Genomic DNA, 17,236 nt, shown 5'->3' with positions numbered 1-17,236 from the left:
GGCCAGCCAAGTTGGACAACGGTTGCAGCCCCCAACTGTGGTCCAGGCCAAACAGCTCTTTTTTACAGGCCCTGCAAAACATTCAAGAAGTCCTTCAGGGCCTGTGTCTCACTTGAGGGGGGCATTCCACCAGATGTGGGGTGGTGCTCAGCAAGCCAAAGAAAGAAATCAAGAATTCCACTGCGCTATTATCAGCCCCTCAAGGAGCGGGCAGGCGGAAACCAAGCCACTAGGTTTCATCCCACCCTCATTAGTGGGCTGAAGCCTAAACGATGAATAACTTCCCTTTCCCTTTTAATCTCTATTTCTGTGGTGGCGAACCTTTGGCACTCCAGATGTTGTGGACTACAATTCCCATCAGCCCCTGCCAACATGGCCAATTGTAGGGGCTGATGGGAATTGTAGTCCATAACATCCGGAGTGCCAAAGGTTCGCCACCACTGCGGTCTATTTGGTTTCACCCAGGACATTTCTGTTGTTGATCTCATGTGCCCAAATTTCATTTTTATCTTGGCAGGCTGGAAGAACTGGCGGAGATTTGCATGAAGCAGGACATCCCTCACATTGTCAACAATGCCTACGGAGTTCAGTCTTCCAAATGTATGCACCTCATTCAGCAGGTAAAAAGTCCTTGGGGGTCAGAAGTAAACGTCATCTTTTAGCCCAGGGATGTCCAACTCTGGCGCTTCAGATGTTCGTAAACTACAATTCCCATCAGCCCCTGCTGGCGTGGCCAATTGGCTGATGGGAATTGTAGTCTACGAACATCTGAAGCGCCAAAGTTGGACCCCCCTGCTTTAGCCTCTGCCTCAGATGGGAATCTCTGTGTGGTAAGCTTGTAACTTACCACTTCTGTTTAATCTGAGACTCTCTGTAAAGCTTGGCTTGGGAACCCTCCCTAGCGGTGCTCACCTTTTCTTCCCATGTTTTGCTCAAACTTCCCTCGTCGGTGTTTGTGGTGAAACAATACGAGTCCCCTACAAAGAAGAAGAGTTTGGATTTATATCCCCCCTTTCTCTCCTGCAGGAGACTCAAAGGGGCTTACAATCTCCTTGCCCTTCCCCCCTCACAACAAACACCCTGTGAGGTGGGTGGGGTTGAGAGAGCTCCGAGAAGCTGTGACTAGCCCAAGGTTACCCAGCTGACGTGTGTGGGAGTGCACAGGCTAATCTGAATTCCACAGATTCCAATTCGGCAGTTACAGGCGGGAAGAAGCAAAAAAAAGGGTATCTCTATTACAATATTGAAAAGCAGATATCGAGAAATTACATATCGAGAAATTACATATCATGTGATCTCAGCGAACCAATGATGCCAATTAATTAAGGCAGTTGGTATGATTCCTGATTCTTATCAGGTGTTGTGTCTGAAGGTTTTTTGAAGTTTCAACCGTTAGCAATACTTTACACAGCTGGACCAAGACCTTCAATTAACCACTACTCAGTACCAGGATGGAAGAGCTGGTGGGAAGCCAAAGATAGGCAAACACCCTGTGAGGTGGGTGGGGCTGAGAGAGCTCCGAGAAGCTGTGACGAGCCCAAGCTCACCCAGCTGGCATGTATGGGAGTGCACAGGCTAATATGAATTCCCCAGATAAGCCTCCACAACTCAAGCGGCAGAGCTGGGAATCAAACCCGGTTCCTCCAGATCAGAGTGCACCTGCTCTCAGCCACTACGCCCCTGCTGCTCCTTCTTGTCCTGCACGGATGCTTCCTTTCCCCAACGCCACCCCTTCAGCCTCAGTGCTGGAAGAGAGGCTGAACGGTTCTTGAGAAGATGCATGAATGAGAGAACCTGCTCCCCTCCCTCCTCCCCCGCAGCCAAATTAACATTTTTATTGTGGGCGAAAGCTCTGCCATTAGAGCCAAAGTATCCCGGTCAAAATGCGAAGGACGGTTTAACTCCCCGCGTCACGTGTAATGGAAATAATAAATCATTTCTAATGATAGCCTTGTGGAGAAATGCCACCGGAGCACAGCGGCTGCAGGAGTCCATTGGGCTGCACACTGTTTTCTGGTTTTTTCCTGGGTTGTTGTTTTTTTAATGATGTATGTTTAAACGTTCAAAGGGGTCACCTTTACTTCGAACTGGCTCGCTTCGGGCCAGAGGAAATACATATTCAGCTGTTGACAAGGAAATGTATTTTTTCCCCCTGCCACATTTGCTTGTGTGGCCAAAAAATAATTGTCCTTGGTGTCGTGACCCCTGTGGCTTCAATTGAGAATGTCCCCCTGAAATTGAAGGTGTCTCGCTACTGAGGAATTCACATTTTCTGAAGAACTGATTGTGATCCTCCTCGAGGATCTGGACAATGGATGTGGGGTGATTTATGTCAGTCTGGGCTACACTGCACTTTGGCAATTAATTTCACTTAGAATGATAAAATGCTTAGCCCATGTTGTTCAATAGTTCCTCCAAGGCTTCCTTACCGATGTACAGAAATTTGCTCTTTCTGAGCACCACCGAACCGCCAGGGAGAGTTCCACTTGCTGGGCGGCTGCCCAGCCTGTGCGGCATCAGCAGAGGTGGGATCCAGCAGGTTCTCACAGGTTCCCGAGAGTAGGTTACTAATTATTTGTGTGTGCCGAGAGGGGGTTACTAATTGGCGATTCTGCCACGTGATTTTTGCCTTAGTTACGCCCCTCCTCTCAGCAGTAGCGCGCAGAACTTGAAGCAGTCTAGCAGGAGGTGCACCGGCGTGCGTGGCAGCTTGTGCCTGCGTGCATTTGTTTCCCACCCAAGGACCGGCGCAGCGGCTGCGTTCTTGCCACAGCCCCGCCCCAGAATGCCCGGCCCCGCCCAGCCCCATTGGCGCTACGCCACAGTTTGAATCCCACCAACATGGGAACCTGTTACTAAAATTTTTGGATCCCACCACTGGTTATATCCCTATCTTAATTCATTTTTTCCGTCCGGTTGACAGTTGATATCCCAAAATGGGGGTCCAAGTTATTTATACTGTAATGGTTGGTTTTAATATGGTAAAATTGAATTGCTGTGAGCTGCACTGTTACTAAAATTTTTGGATCCCACCAGTGGGCATCAGTATGGTGCCTGCGCAGCCACAGGGAATGTTGTTAGGGTTACACCATGTCAGATTTTTAATAAACTGTTCTGCCAGTTCATAACGGGGCTAGATTCCTGGATTGCCTCTTACTCAGTCGATATCTGCGTCCTTCCTTTTCAGGGAGCCCGACGAGGCCGAATAGATGCTTTTGTGCAGAGCTTGGACAAAAATTTTATGGTTCCAGTAGGTGGCGCTGTCATTGCCGGCTTCAGCGACTCCTTCGTCCAGGAGATCAGCAAAATGTACCCAGGTACGTAGTTTTGAAATGGATTTTTCTTCAGGGAAACAACTCTCAAAGAAGAAACCGGGGTAGCTTATCCTTCTGTATAAGGGAGGAGCCGTTGTTAGGAAATGATTGATATCTTCTCGTTTTCCCCAGGAAGAGCATCCGCCTCCCCTTCATTAGATGTTCTCATTACGTTGCTGTCCTTGGGTTCAAGGGGGTACCAGCAACTGCTGAAGGAAAGGCAGGTAATGTTTCAAGATCAACGGATGGCAAATTGCAGTGTTGTGGGGTCAGAAACATGCGAGCTCCTCATAAGTGAATGGTGCTCCAGTCATGGACATTAAAAGCTTTACGGGGGGCGTTGTTTCTTGCAGGACTCTCTGTCGTTCATTTGTTTCTCTGTGTAGGTGGAGACTGAATTTGTCATGGGTCACCTCAGTCTTGGGTTTCCAGCTCTGGACTGGGAAATATTTGGAGATTTGGGGGGTGGAGTCTGGGGAGGGCGGAGTTTAAGGACGGGAGGAACCTCAGCAAAGGTATAATCAGAGGTGGGATCCAGCAGGTTCTCACCAGTTCCCGAGAGGGGGTTACTAATTATTTGCGTGTGCCGAGAGGGGGTTACTAATTGGGTCTGCTTTTCCGTTAGAAATTCCATTAGGTCCAAAAATCATAAAGTCCTGTTGTTTCCTATGTGGCTGGTTAGCGAAGGTAGAAAACGGGATCATTCTCTCTGTTGGGCTGTTTTAAAAACATGTTTTAGTAATATGGTGAAGTTTCTTGTTTCAGGAAAGTATCCTTCTTTTGATTTCTAGAAACAAAATTAAGTATTTGAAAGTAGTAAGTATTTGACAGGCAGTCAATTAGAGGAGAAGTAGTTGTTTCTGTGGGCAGTAGACAATAGGACTTGCTATAATGAGTTTAAATTATGGACAGAAAGATACCAGCTGGAAATTAAGAATTTTTTTACAGTAAGAGTTTTTTACAGTAACAGAAATCATTAACGCCCCGCCCCCGGAATGCCCGGCCATGCCCCCATCGTGCCCCGCCCAGCCCCATTGGCGCTACGCCACTGTTTGAATCCCACCACCATGGGAACCTGTTACTAAAATTTTTGGATCCCACCACTGGGTATAATGCCATAGAGTCCACCCTCCAAAGCAGCAATTTTGTTCAGAGGAACTTCTTTTGGTCATCTGGAGGATAGCAACCCTATCTCAATCAAGACTCCCTCTTCCCTGCATATCACATTTTTACTCACTTTCTAGGACAGCGGTTCTCAACCTGTGGGTCGCGACCCCTTTGGGGGTCGAACGACCCTTTTACAGGGCTCACCTAAGACCATCGGAAAACACATCTTTTGTATTATTAAAGCTGTTGTTATATATTATTTTCATTACGGTTGGGGGTCACCACAACATGAGGAACTGTATTAAAGGGTTGCGGCTTAGGAAGGTTGAGAACCACTGTTCTAGGAGTTTAGGTTGGGAAGAGTGTGGTTAGCCTTTCTGATTGGTTAGCTATGCCTGTTGGAAAGCACACATGAATTCCTCAAGGCCCTCTGCTATCTCTCTGCCAGGGATGAGTGGAAACACTCAGAACCTCATCCCACCATTGAGATACTGGCACTTGGTGATCAACGAGGCCACTGTGCCTTTTGCCATGGAAAGAAGACCATGCGGTCCTGCGTAAGTCTGGATCCTCTAGAACAGTGGTGGCACTCAGAGACCTCTCTGTGGGCATGCGCAAACAGATCCCCCACCACCACCACCACACACACACATCTAGGCTGGCCTGGGCTACTGGGCTCAATTATTAGCATTAAACCTAAGACCTAGTTTTGGGAAAGCAGTGTAGGTAACCCTGTTAAGTGCTCTTAAACCCCATTGATTTTCATGTGAAGAACTAAAGTGCGATCCTTTACCTGGTAGAAACCTTGGTTGCTGGCAACGAGGCTTGCTTCTACGTAAACCCTCCTAAGGTCATGATTCACCCGTTGGAAGAGTTGCACGGTTGCTTCAAAGCAAAACCACTGACTACCACCAAGCTTACTCCTGACTAATGCACGCCTCGGAGCCAACTGTTTTTTCTAAACTAAAACCTCAGTATTCAGGTTAAATTGCCGTGTTGGCACTTTGTGATCAATAAGTGGGTTTTGGGTTGCAATTTGGGCACTCTTGTCTTGAAAAGATTCGCCATCACTGCTCTAGAAGCATTAGAGAAGCAAAAACCTTATATTAATTTTTGCACCAAAAGATTCATTAGGGCTTATTTTAAGGGAAATACGGTACCTTCACAATTCGGTACCTTCTTCTTGCGTATGTAGATTTTTTCTGTTATAAAGGGCCTTTTTTTGATTCCCACTGATTTCTGATAACTTGGTTTGCTTGCAGTACATGAACAGACACAAAATCATACTGTTTATTCTATCGATTTTTCCCCCCTCTGATGTATTGGTGGAAGACATTCTAATCTGGCCATGCAGGAGATCTTGGTTAAGTTTGTGCTTCCTTCGTTCCTGCAATTCTCATTTCTCAAGGTTCTGAGATTTCTGTGTGTGCTATTAGATGGAAACCAGGCGACTGGTGAAACGGGAGCCTCTTCTTTTATTCACTCGTGCTGTTGGATTGTCCCTTGCAGGGATTTCTCAGCAGCGCGCCACTCCCTGCTTCTCCCCTTCCCCCGTGTTTTCATTACTACCGACGCAGCGTGTGCTGCTGGCTTCACTTTTTGCAGGGTGGGGGGGGAGGCAGCTCCAAAAATCCATCTGCTATAGAAACCCCAAGATGAGCATTCCAGGTCAGTTATTCCTCAAATGTATACCAGGATATTTTGTGTTGTCTTAAGGAATGAACAGTTAAAGGCTGCTATGGAAGGTGCCTGATGTATCCCTGTATGATTTACTGCTCTGATTATAACTTATTCTAAGCTGCAAGGGGTGACCCTATTTACATCTAATGATAACAGAATCCACATTTTCCAACTGGCTCCCATTAATTACAAACAAAATTGAGGAAATTGGCATTTCTATTGAATCAGTGGGTATGTTGTCCCGTGCTGAAGCCTATAATATTCTGAAAGAAAGATTACTAGAAACAGAATCTCAAAACCTATTTGCAGCGGCATCCAAAACATGTTCACCCCTTAGCTCCTCAATACCATTTAAACAGGGATGCATAGAAGAAGAAGAAGAAGAAGAAGAAGAAGAAGAAGAAGAAGACGAAGAAGAAGACGAAGAAGAAGACGACGACGACGACGACGACTCCTCAAAGGGGCTTACAATCTCCTCGCCCTTCCCCCCTCACAACAAACACCCTGTGAGGTAGGTGGGGCTGAGAGAGCTCCGAGAAGCTGTGACTAGCCCAAGGTCAGCCAGCTGGTGTGGGTGGGAGTGCAGAGGCTAATCTGAATTCCCCAGATAAGCCTCCACAGCTCAGGCGGCAGAGCTGGGAATCAAACCCGGTTTGATTAGATACACGAGCTCTTAACCTCCTGCGCCACTGCTGTATGCATAATGCAGAACCCTAGCCTTAGGAGAGCTATATCATTAGCTAGGTTCAGTGTTCTGCCTTCAGCACTGCTTTATGGTAGATTTTTAAAAACAGAGTGCGAAGAGATTCTGTTCCTGTAACTCTAATCAACTGGAAACTTTAGTCCGTTCCTTCTTCTATTGCACTAAATACGAGGGAATTAGGGGGCAATATGCAAATGGTCTTCCCTTGAACTGTGACAGGATTCCAGATACTCACAAGATCTTATACTTGCTAAATAACCCTGATCTTGTAGTTTGTGAATTGGTGGCCAAGTTTTACTAGAAATTATACACCCTAGAGGATAGTTCTGTTTTTTAACTTTGTTGTGTCACACTCTGATATTAAGAGATTCTTTGTTATCATTCTCTTTGGGGATTGTTTTAAATCTGGTTTGTTTTTGGGGGTGGGCGGGCGCGTTTTTTTCTGGTGTTTACATGTATCATCTTATATGCCAATAAAGGCTTGGTGCTATGATATGCTACCTCAGCCCTAGCATCAACCCCCTAGCTCATAGGTGTCGAACTCGCGGCCCTCCAGTTGTTACGGACTACAGATCCCATCATCCCCTGCCAGCATCATGCTGGCAGGGGATGATGGGAACTGTAGTCCACAACATCTGGAGGGCTGCGAGTTCGACACCTATGCCCTAGCTGCAAGAGGTATGGGAGTAGCTCTTCTGTGCTTCTGTATTGGGGATTGTTGAGTCATTCACTCATTTCTCAGGCAAATGCAGCAGCAATGCCCATCCTGAAAATAGACTGCCCGTTGTATATCTGCGTGAGTTGCTGCTCTTAGCCATTCCTTTTAATCAAGAGGCATGCCCAGTACAGTAAGGGATGGAGGGAGTTTGCTGTCAAGTTGCATCTGGTACATGGCGACCCCGTCGGGTTTTCAAGACGAGAGACGACCAGACGTGTTTTGCCGTTGCCTGCCTCCATGTCACAACTTTGGTATTCCTTGGAGGTTTCCCATCTAAATACTTACCAGTAGCTTCTGGGATCTGGTGAGATCAATCTGAAATCACAACAATTCAATAAGCCTTTATTGGCATATACACGGTAGTATAAAAATACAGTTCCAGTTAAAAAGTGAAAAGTAAAAGACTTCGCGTTTGTCATACATTCAGTTTACAAACTTCTGACAAAAACTTTGCCACTATAAGGCAACAATGAAAATCCTGACAATTTAAAAGCATAACTACTTTATCTGATTCAGTGTAATCAATCATGGAGTCTATAGCTTGGGGTAACAGACTGGATCGGAATTCTTGATATAATAAGCAGTTCAGGAGAATGTGTGGGATGGAATCCAGCTGTCCTATGCTACAGGGACAAAACCTCTTATCGCTTGGAAGACCTTTAAGTCTTCCTCTATGTAGCAGAGATGGCATGATGTTAAATCTAGCCAGCATATAGGCTCTCCTGCATATGGGATTTGTGAGCGCTGTAATATAGCTTTAAAAAGGGCTTGGACAGATTTATGGAGGAGAAGTCGATTTATGGCTACCAATCTTGATCCTCCGTGATCTCAGATTGCAAATTCCTTAACAGACCAGGTGCTCGGGAGCAACAGCCGCAGCAGGCCATTGCTTTCACATCCTACATGTGAACTCCCAAAGGCACCTGGTGGGCCACTGCGAGTAGCAGAGAGCTGGACTAGATGGACTCTGGTCTGATCCAGCTGGCTTGTTCTTATGTTCTTATGTTCTTAATATAATAGGCTGGGTATCCCTGCATGAAAGGAATTGACATAGTTGTTGGTGAACAAGATTTATTTGCCAAGCTCTGCAGTTGTTGATAGTCCATTGCTAACAGCCTCTCTTTAATGAGGGCGAAAGTTTCAGTGAAGGTTAGCATATTGAAGGAGTCACTATCATAACCCAGTTGCCCGATCTTTGCTGTAACTATTGTGCACCATTTTGAATGGTGGAGTTCACTCAAGGTAAGTTGGGTGGTGAGATCAATCTATTTAGGGCTGTCCAGGTCAGGGCAATATCGAGAAATGCAGATAACAAATTCCAGTTAGGGCTGAGGGTTGTACGCACTTGCTCCATTCAGGGGCAAGAATTAAATGAGCGTTCGGCTTAAATCCAGGCAAAGAAGGTTGTGTCAGCCAATTAAAAAACTTGGGCGATTACGGCAGAAGTGAAAAAGAGCTGCCATAGTTGCTGCAGGGATGTAGCTGCTACCCGGGCACGCATCGATGCAAGATGCCTAATGGTTCTTCAGGAAGGAGTTCATGGCCGTTCTAAAATAAAATCAGCTTTATCGTTATTGTGCCCATTTCCCCCCCCCCAAAGGCAGTGAAAGAGAAATCAATGGACTATTTCGGTCTGCGTCGGAGGATTAGATTTACCGTGGCGATAAATAAGTACTGAGAAATATTAGGAGTTGTTGGGAACAACACATGATTTGGCGGATAAAAGCCTCGATGAATGACCATATATCCGTGGAGGTAATGAAACGCGTTGCTCCGCCATCGGTTCCTTCGTGAATGAAGGGTCGGGTGTCTCTCAGTTCCATTCAAGGGGCAGGCCTCTTCACTGAAAATCCAGTTCCACTCCATAAACCCGATTTCCTAATCGTCGTAAATATGTTTCTGTTATTGTGTAGAAATCAGAGTCCGCTCCCGTCCCTCCCTTTGTGCTGTTGTGCCTCCAGTGTGCATATTCCCGAATAGCAAGATTTTAATCGTGACGTTTTATTGCTTTTCCCCCCCCTTTCTCCGTGAGGGCTGAGGCGGAACGATTACATTCTCAGCAGGAGCTATTTATAGCTTGACATTGAGTGCTCCTTTCTATATTGGTTCCACTACCACCTACTCAAAAAAAAGAGGCCAGGCTATTAAAAAAAATCAGAATAATGCTCGCCCTTTGCTTGCCTCAGCTTTGCCTGCAGTCTTATGCAGGTTGTTGACAAAAGAGCCTGGCCAACATTGTGTGTGTGTGTGTGTATGTGCTTGTGTTAATCTCTGCAGCAGAGCCACTAAACCCCTTAGGAGCGCGAGATGCAAAGGATTTTTGCCTTCCCAAACCTTTCCAGCAGCGGTGTACCCTCCTCAATCGCACCCTGCCCCCCAAAATTGCACCCCCGGGGAGAGACACAGTGAAAGGGTGCCCTTGACTACCTCTCCAAGTCTGCCGGGAGGGGAGGTGCACCTGCCACCTGGACCGGCCGCCGATCACCTGTGTGGCAGATAGGCGAGGAGGTGAGCCTTCTGCCTTGGCCCACCTCTGATCACCTGCACTGGGTGGAGGGCAGGCGGCTGGTGATGGCAGCACAAGGGCATTCCTAGCCTGGAGGGGCCAGGGCAGGACAGGTGGCCAAAATGCACCCACCATGTCACCCAGGCAAATGGTGCCTCAGTCAAATGTCCCTAGCAGTGGCGTAGGAGGTTAAGAGCTCGTGTATCTAATCTGGAGGAACCGGGTTTGATTCCCCGCTCTGCCGCCTGAGCTGTGGAGGCTTATCTGGGGAATTTAGATTAGCCTGTACGCTCCCACACACGCCAGCCGGGTGACCTTGGGCTAGTCACAGCTTCTCGGAGCTCTCTCAGCCCCACCTACCTCACAGGGTGTTTGTTGTGAGGGGGGAAGGGCAAGGAGATGGTAAGCCCCTTTGAGTCTCCTGCAGGAGAGAAAGGGGGGATATGAATCTAAACTCTTCTTCTTCTTCTTCTTCTTCTTCTTCTTCTTCTTCTTCTTCTTCTTCTTCTTCTTCTACTGTTTGCAAGTATACGGGTTGAGTAGGCGGTTAGCAAGCAGACCAGATTAGGCAGTGGTAGTCTCAGAGCAGCATCCGTGCCCTTCACACATCCTCAGCGTCAGTTCACACACGCGCGCACAATCCTTACAGCCTCCACCCCCCCGCCCCCCGGGTTCTTGAATACTCTTTTGCCAACCAGAAGTGTTTTTGATGCCTGTCAAGGCCCACGATTGAAGAGAGCTTGAAAGCAAGCCTTAGCTCTTTCAGTATCATTCTGGAATATTTGTCGGTCAAGCAGGCATGGGTATTTTTACTGTCTTCCAGAAGGCTCTCGCGTGGAAATGCAGAGAAATGGTAGGAGGGTCCAAGCAGCGACAGCAGACCGCAACAGTTCCGGGTAACAGGATGGAGGCAGCACAATTTTAACCGGGCTGCAATTGGCAGTTCCGTGCAGCCTTAAAGTGTGGGGCGGGCCGACACAACCCCAGCCAGGCTTCAGTCAAGAGGAGGGCCAGGAAAGCTGAAGAGCCAATCCCAGGCTGGTAGGGCTTGACAGGCAGCTCACCAGCCACTAGCAGGCTGGAGCAGGGAGCTTCCAGGCGGGAGGAAACTTCCTGATAAAAGGGAGGCAGGGCAAAAGGGAGGAGGCTGGTATGATGCAGGGGCTCAGGATTGCAGGAGTGCTGTTAACTGCTGGAGGGAAGTAAAAAGCCTATGACAGTGGTGGCGAACCTTAGGTACTCCAGATGTTATGGACTACAATTCCCATCAGCCCCTACCAGCATGGCCAATTGGCCATGCTGGCAGGGGCTGATGGGAATTGTAGTCCATAACATCTGGAGTACCAAAGGTTCACCACCATGGGCCTATGAACACAAGCCAGAGTCGCCATCTTGTTTGTTTCTGAAGGGTAGCCAAATCCCTATGAGGCCAAGGTGGCCTACCTTGCAGGGTTGGTCTGCAGAGGAGTGCTCACAGAAGGGATGGGAAACATTTTGGAGAAAACCCTTCCACCCACCCCAGAACCTGATGCTGGTCTTGCCTGAAGCAATGTTCCCCTTTTTTTAAAAAAAAGAAGTCAACTCTGTCGTCTTCCCTCACGGAAACAGTAGCTGACATTTAGCACATAAGTCGTTTAGAACCTTCTAGTACGATAGGATTATTTTGCATCTCAGTTAAATACAGTAGCAACAACACAGAAAAATCAATGGCATTCAGTTCCCTTTCTTTTAACTAAGACTTGTGCTTGGAATCCTCATAAATTCCTCCCGGTATAGCCAGATTTTCTAATAGAGGTTAGATATAGATTTGACCCCCACAAACTGTATTTTCCTGATCCGAGGCACCGTTAATTGATTATATAGCGAACTGCTTCCCCGGCTGGTTGTAACAATCCTAGTAGCTTGTTAAAAGTGGGAAAAAATAATTTTGAAATGCAGATCCTCTAATAAATCAGGGGCACTGAAGAGTTTCATTCTCTCGAGTTGCGTTGGGGCCCTGCGGTGGATTGGAAATCGTACCTAGTAGTGTTGGTGGCTTTCCTGCCGTCGAAAATGCCTGACAGCTCAGCCTTAAGGGCTGCTTGGTTGAGTTTTCCTTGTGCCGGCTGTGCTGAGGCGATTCATGTCAAAAGGCATCAAGGAGTGTCTGTGCCAGATTCTCTAGAACATAAGAACATAAGAACAAGCCAGGTGGATCAGACCAGAGCCCATCTAGTTCAGCTCTCTGCTACTCGCAGTGGCCCACCAGGTGCCATTGGGATCTCACATGCAGGATGCGAAAGCAACGGCCTTCTGCGGCTGTTGCTCCCGAGCACCTGGTCTGTTAAGGCATTTGCAATCTCAGATCAAAGAGGATCAAGATTGGTAGCCATAAACTTCTCCTCCATAAATCTGTCCAAGCCCCTTTTAAAGCTATCCAGGTTAGTGGCCATCACCACCTCCTGTGGCAGCATATTCCAAACACCAATCACACGTTGCATGAAAAAATGTTTTTCAATGTATGCCCCCTGGTTCTAGTATTGTGAGAAAGAGAGAAAAAATTCTCTCTGTCAACATTTTCTACCCCATGCATAATTTTCTAGACTTCAGTCATTAAAGATAAAATTATAAAATATGTAGAAAAGCAAGACCTGCTGAGAAAGAGTCAGCATGGCTTTTGCAGAGGCAAATCCTGTCTTACAAACTTACTAGAGTTCTTTGAGGGTGTAAATGGGCATGTGGATAGGGGGGAACCAGTGTTTTGGCTGTTTTGGTTTTGTGTGTCTGTTGGTGTCGTAGTGGGACAATCACCAATGAAGGTGGGAAACAGCCCGCAGTCAATTCAGAAGTTTAACACCCATTAGGATGTCAGAACAACAAATGCAGAGGGGTCAGAAGTAGTGGAGCCAAGTCAGAAGTGGAAACTGAGGTCAAAACAGGGTTTAATCGACAGCAACAAGATCAGCGGCTTCAGAGTCAAAACAGACTGTGTGATCAGACTTCCCTCTGTGATACACCCCTGAAGATGCCAGCCGCAGATGCAGGCGAAACGTTAGGAACAAAATCCACCAGACCACAGCCACACAACCCGGAAAACCCACCAGAACCAGTTGAATCCGGCCGTGAAAGCCTTCGACAATACAAAAAAGGAAGAAGTTGCTGATTATTATCAGCTCCTGTTTGGACTTCCCTTTGCTGTGCATTGATCTTGTTTTAGACCCAGCAGGGGGTAGTGATTAAAAGCAGGTGGACTCTAATCTGGAGAAGCAGGTTTGATCCCCCCCCCCTCCACATGAACAGCGGATTTCTTGTCTTGTGAACCGGATTTGTTTCCCCACTTGGGGATTTGGGTTTACACCATGCTTTGGATTGGGCTGTGACTTTATTCAGGAGCCTGCCTGGTATAGTGGTTAAGAGCAGAACCAGGTTAGATTCCCCACTCCCTCACATCAAGCCTGCTGAGTGACCTTGGGCTAGTCACAGTTCTTCACGGCTCTCTCAACCCCACCTACCTCACAAGTTGTCTGTTGTGGGATTGTCTGTTGCGGGGAGAGGAGTGGAAAAGGAGGTTGTCTGTTGTGAGGAGAGGAATGGAAAAGGAGGTTGTAAACTACCTTGACACTCCTTACAATGAGAGAAAAGCAGGGTATAAATCCAGACTCCTCCTCCTCTTGTGATCGCCTCCTTAAGATTCAGGCACCTTATAAGAAACAGCTGGTAAAACTAAATAGCATTTATCCTGTTCTTCTTCCAGGAAATGTTTTCTTATCTTTCAAGTGAGCTGAAGAAGTTAGCAGAAGCCCGTGGTGAAAGACTGCTGGAGACACCTCACAACCCCATCTCATTAGGTAACCAGGGGTGTCGCTTGCATTTTTGCCATGGATTAAATCATGTGGTGGCGATAGAAGGCCGGTTTGTGCGGACACTGTGGCTGCAGCTCTCCCCCCCAACACACACATACAGACTGAGTTGGAGGTCTTTCACATCTGCCGCCAGGCCAACTGCATTGTGTGCTGTAAAGCCTTGGTTTGAAGCTAGTAGGTGCCCTTGAAACAGAACCCATAATCCTGACGGGTTTTTTGCATCTGTTCCAATTATGGCATGTATGATGGAGCTGTACTAAGAAGTGGGAGGTAGGTTGAGTGAAATACTGGCTGGATCCAACCCCAGATAGATTCTCTGTTTATTAGGATTTCCCAACAAGCTTCAAACACCATCTGTTAGCTATGGTTAGCAATATAGATGAAACACTGCACTGTGGTTAAGGCATATGAAGGAAGGCTGTTAACCATGGTTAGCAGTGTAGATACAACACTGAATTGTGTTTAAGGCCTAAAAAGGAAGGCTGGTAACCATGGTTAGCAGTGTAGATGAAACACTGACTATTGTTAGTATCTATAAAGGAAACCATGGTTAGCAATGTAGATAAAACTCTGAACTGTGGTTAAGGCCCATGAAGCAAGGCTGGTAACGATGGGTAGCAATGTAGTTACAACACTGAATTGTGGCTAAGGCCTAAAAAGGAAGGCTGGTAACCATGGTTAGCAGTGTAGATGAAACACTGACTATTGTTAGTATCTATAAAGGAAACCATGGTTAGCAATGTAGATAAAACTCTGAACTGTGGTTAAGGCCCATGAAGCAAGGCTGGTAACGATGGGTAGCAATGTAGATACAACACTGAATTGTGTTTAAGGCCTAAAAAGGAGGGCTGGTAACCATGGTTAGCAGTGTAGATGAAACACTAACTATTGTTAGTATCTATAAAGGAAACCATGGTTAGCAATGTAGATAAAACTCTGAACTGTGGTTAAGGCCCATGAAGCAAGGCTGGTAACCATGGGTAGCAATGTAGATACAACACTGAATGGTGGTTAAGGTCTATAAAGGAAGGAGTGGGGAAGTTTTCATTTGAGTTGGGAAGTGGAATGAGGTGTGTAACATATTTCCCCAGAAAATGTGGTATATATTGGATAACTGTATGAGAATGTTCAATTTTTGAAGTCTTTTTTTGTTGGTAAAAAGAACTTTTATTATAACACATCTACTTTGAATTTTCAGCTATGTCACTGAAGGCACTAGATGAACAGAGCGGAACAGAAGTTACGCAGCTTGGATCGATGCTTTTCACAAGACAGGTTTCTGGAGCCAGGTGAGTTCTTCTGGTAACATCTTGGATTCAGAATAATAATGATGAGCAGTAGGAGCTAGGCTGCTATCTGACCCCGGAGACATGTCAAGTTTGGCAGGTTAGGCGTTGGTGCACAGCTGGATCCTCTGAAGTAAATCCAACTTGTTTTCATTGTGCTGACTCCCAAGAAAGTGGGAGGTAAGGATTGTGGCCTTTTGAGGACTATAGGTGGTTCAGTTGCTAAATGTGACTTATGGAGGAGAAGTCAATTTATGGCTACCACTCTTGATCCTCTTTGATCTGAGATTGCAAATGCCTTAACAGACCAGGTGATCGGGAGCAACAGCCGCAGAAGGCCATTGCTTTCACATCCTGCATGTGAGCTCCCAAAGGCACCTGGTGGGCCACTGCAAGTTGCAGAGAGCTGGACTAGATGGACTCTAGTCTGATCCAGCTGGCTTGTTCTTATGTTCTTATGACTGGCCCTAACTTGTTTGCTCTTCTTTTGCAATTTTGATTTTCGTGTTTATAACGTAATTGTGTTTGCTTTGCAGGGTGGTCCCCCTGGGCGCTATGCAGACAGTCAGCGGTTACACTTTCGAAGGCTTCATGTCGCACACAAACAGCTACCACTGTCCATACCTCAATGCTGCTTCCGCCATTGGGATATCCAGACAAGACGTAGACGTGTTCCTGAAAAGACTTGACAAGTGTTTGAAGACGCTAACGAAAGGGAGGAACCATGACAAAGATACGCCCGTAGCGACTGAAGAAGAAATCGGGTCTGAAATGGAAAAGTGTAGCACCCATGCAGCTGAAACAAATGCCAAAAATTAGTTTAGGAAAGATAAATTTCCAGGTTGTAATATGCAAACTGTCTTTTTGGGCAGGGTGGGGGAGATAGTACAGTCTGCTATGCAATTAAAATTAATTTAACCAAAATGTAAATCACCGAGCGCCCTGTCCTAGAGCACGTTGTCCTTCTTGGCTTTTTTGAAATGAATGGTAGTGATACACAGGCTCAGTTCTGGCCTGTCTCCTTTTCCTTTCACTGATGTTTGTGCCGGAGGATGTTACACAGGATTGGGCTCCTAGCAAATTTTCGGGGTGAGCAAGATTGTCAGTGAAATCAACATCTCTGCTGAGGATCTGAAGTGCTCTGTGCAAGACCATTGTTAATCTATTAGTGGGGACCAAGTTATTGGCCCTTTCTGCAAAAATCTGAAACATTTGTAAAATGTTTTCAGTCCCTCTTCCCTTTTGTTCGCACTCACCCATGCAAATGATTCCTGGTTGCCATTACCTGATTTTTCCCCTTATTTAGTTCTGTGTTGAATCAATGTTTCTCAACCTCATGCTGCATTCTATACTTTTCATACATTCAATGTTTTGAAGGTGGGGGGGGCAAATTAAAAAACAAGCAGCAAAATGCTGCAGATAAACAAGGGGGACCTGAGTAAGCTCAAAAAAATGTCGATGCTATGCCCACTCTTATTTATTTACAAATAAATATAATAGGTGCAAAATAATTCTTATTTATTTCTCCTTCTGCATTTTGCTTCCACCAGGAAGTTAATTCCAATTTACACTTTCCCCTGAAATACTGTGTCTGAGCCTTAAAGCAGATTCAAAAGGCTGTGTGGTCCTGAGGAAGTGGCTAGCGTGGGATTCCGGGTTATATTTAACAAAATAAAATCTCATTTATCGGCTTAAATGTTTCGAGAAATAATTTACAAGAAATAAAACAATCTGCGGCAACAGCTTCTGCTGAGGTGACTTTCACTTTTCATCAATCCACTCTCTCGCTCCTTTACATCTTTGAGATTATCTGACTCCTTTTTTAGTCTCTTGTTCTCAGGAGAGCACAGACTGATTCTCTTACTCTTCAGTACGGAATACTCTCCCTCTCTCAGTTCAACACATAATATTTTCTCTCTAATTCTGGACACACTGATTCTGTTTAGCTCAGACTGACCCAGTGTCTCTCTCCAGCGCAGGCTGCTGCCAAATTTCTTATTCTGCCGTTCTTGTAGCAGAATATTACAGAACCTCCTTGGGCATCCAAATAGTGTGACCTATTGTGGTCACCCTGCTTCAT

General features: G+C 46.2%; 1 protein-coding gene across 1 annotated transcript in view; it reads left to right on the top strand.

Moving 5' to 3' along the window:
- SEPSECS (Sep (O-phosphoserine) tRNA:Sec (selenocysteine) tRNA synthase) overlaps positions 1–16,852 on the top strand; it is a 33,490-nt gene extending 16,638 nt beyond the window's left edge. The window contains exons 6-11 of the mRNA XM_048509926.1: positions 518–620; positions 3,188–3,317; positions 3,447–3,538; positions 13,762–13,855; positions 15,069–15,159; positions 15,693–16,852. Of these exons, the coding sequence (XP_048365883.1) occupies positions 518–620; positions 3,188–3,317; positions 3,447–3,538; positions 13,762–13,855; positions 15,069–15,159; positions 15,693–15,975 (793 nt within the window). The 3' untranslated portion in view covers positions 15,976–16,852. The remainder of the gene's footprint in view (positions 1–517; positions 621–3,187; positions 3,318–3,446; positions 3,539–13,761; positions 13,856–15,068; positions 15,160–15,692) is intronic.
- Positions 16,853–17,236: the final 384 nt, after the last annotated feature.

Source organism: Sphaerodactylus townsendi, linkage group LG10 (assembly GCF_021028975.2).
Source record: "Sphaerodactylus townsendi isolate TG3544 linkage group LG10, MPM_Stown_v2.3, whole genome shotgun sequence".
Lineage (NCBI taxonomy): Eukaryota > Metazoa > Chordata > Lepidosauria > Squamata > Sphaerodactylidae > Sphaerodactylus > Sphaerodactylus townsendi.
This window is presented reverse-complemented; position numbering and strand designations above follow the sequence as displayed.